This window comes from Penaeus monodon, chromosome 15, assembly GCF_015228065.2.
Source record: "Penaeus monodon isolate SGIC_2016 chromosome 15, NSTDA_Pmon_1, whole genome shotgun sequence".
Lineage (NCBI taxonomy): Eukaryota > Metazoa > Arthropoda > Malacostraca > Decapoda > Penaeidae > Penaeus > Penaeus monodon.
The window spans coordinates 4603334-4603899 of record NC_051400.1 but is presented as its reverse complement, the minus strand read 5'-3'; the positions used below and the strand labels follow the sequence as shown (position 1 = coordinate 4603899).

Genomic DNA, 566 nt, shown 5'->3' with positions numbered 1-566 from the left:
AAGCCGTACTGTAGGGAAAGGCCTGCTTTGCAATGAACATTGCATTCAAGACATGTAAAGATGTAAGCAAACATGATGAAATTTGCATCACAACTTATCGTAAAATCAGGTAACATAACTTTCAGGAACTCTGCCCTTTCGGAGATCACTCGGAAGAGGGACCCTCAGGAGACGGTCCACGATCCGAAGGGAAACTAAAGATAATGAAAACCAGCGTATGTAGCCTACTCTTTTTTTCCATTCATTTCTCATCTTGACAAACATGCTCTATAGATATCTTTTTCTTCGTAACACCAACCTTCAGCTAACTGGAATTTATCTTAAAAAGCCACAACAGAAGAGGAAATTCTGGAAGTGTTGCGCACACTCCGAGAGCAGTCTTGGTACATGGCCACTCGCAGGAAGCGCCGAACGGAATCTCTGAGAATCCTGGTAAGAGTCTTTTTTTCTCAAAGAAGTAAAATACACTCTGAGACGTGATTTATTCACTATATTTACAGTGTTATGTAAATTCTCAAACGCGTAAAGGAAAGCACGTTTGTACCATTATTTCATTATTAATTTGA

General features: G+C 39.8%; 1 protein-coding gene across 6 annotated transcripts in view; it reads left to right on the top strand.

Annotated features, from left to right (window-relative positions):
- Positions 1-566, top strand: part of LOC119581701 (transmembrane channel-like protein 7) — a 23996-nt gene that overhangs the window by 19356 nt on the left and 4074 nt on the right. For all 6 annotated transcript variants that reach the window (XM_037929827.1, XM_037929824.1, XM_037929826.1 and 3 more), the window contains 2 exons: positions 126-215; positions 329-432. In XM_037929827.1, the coding sequence (XP_037785755.1) occupies positions 126-215; positions 329-432 (194 nt within the window). The remainder of the gene's footprint in view (positions 1-125; positions 216-328; positions 433-566) is intronic.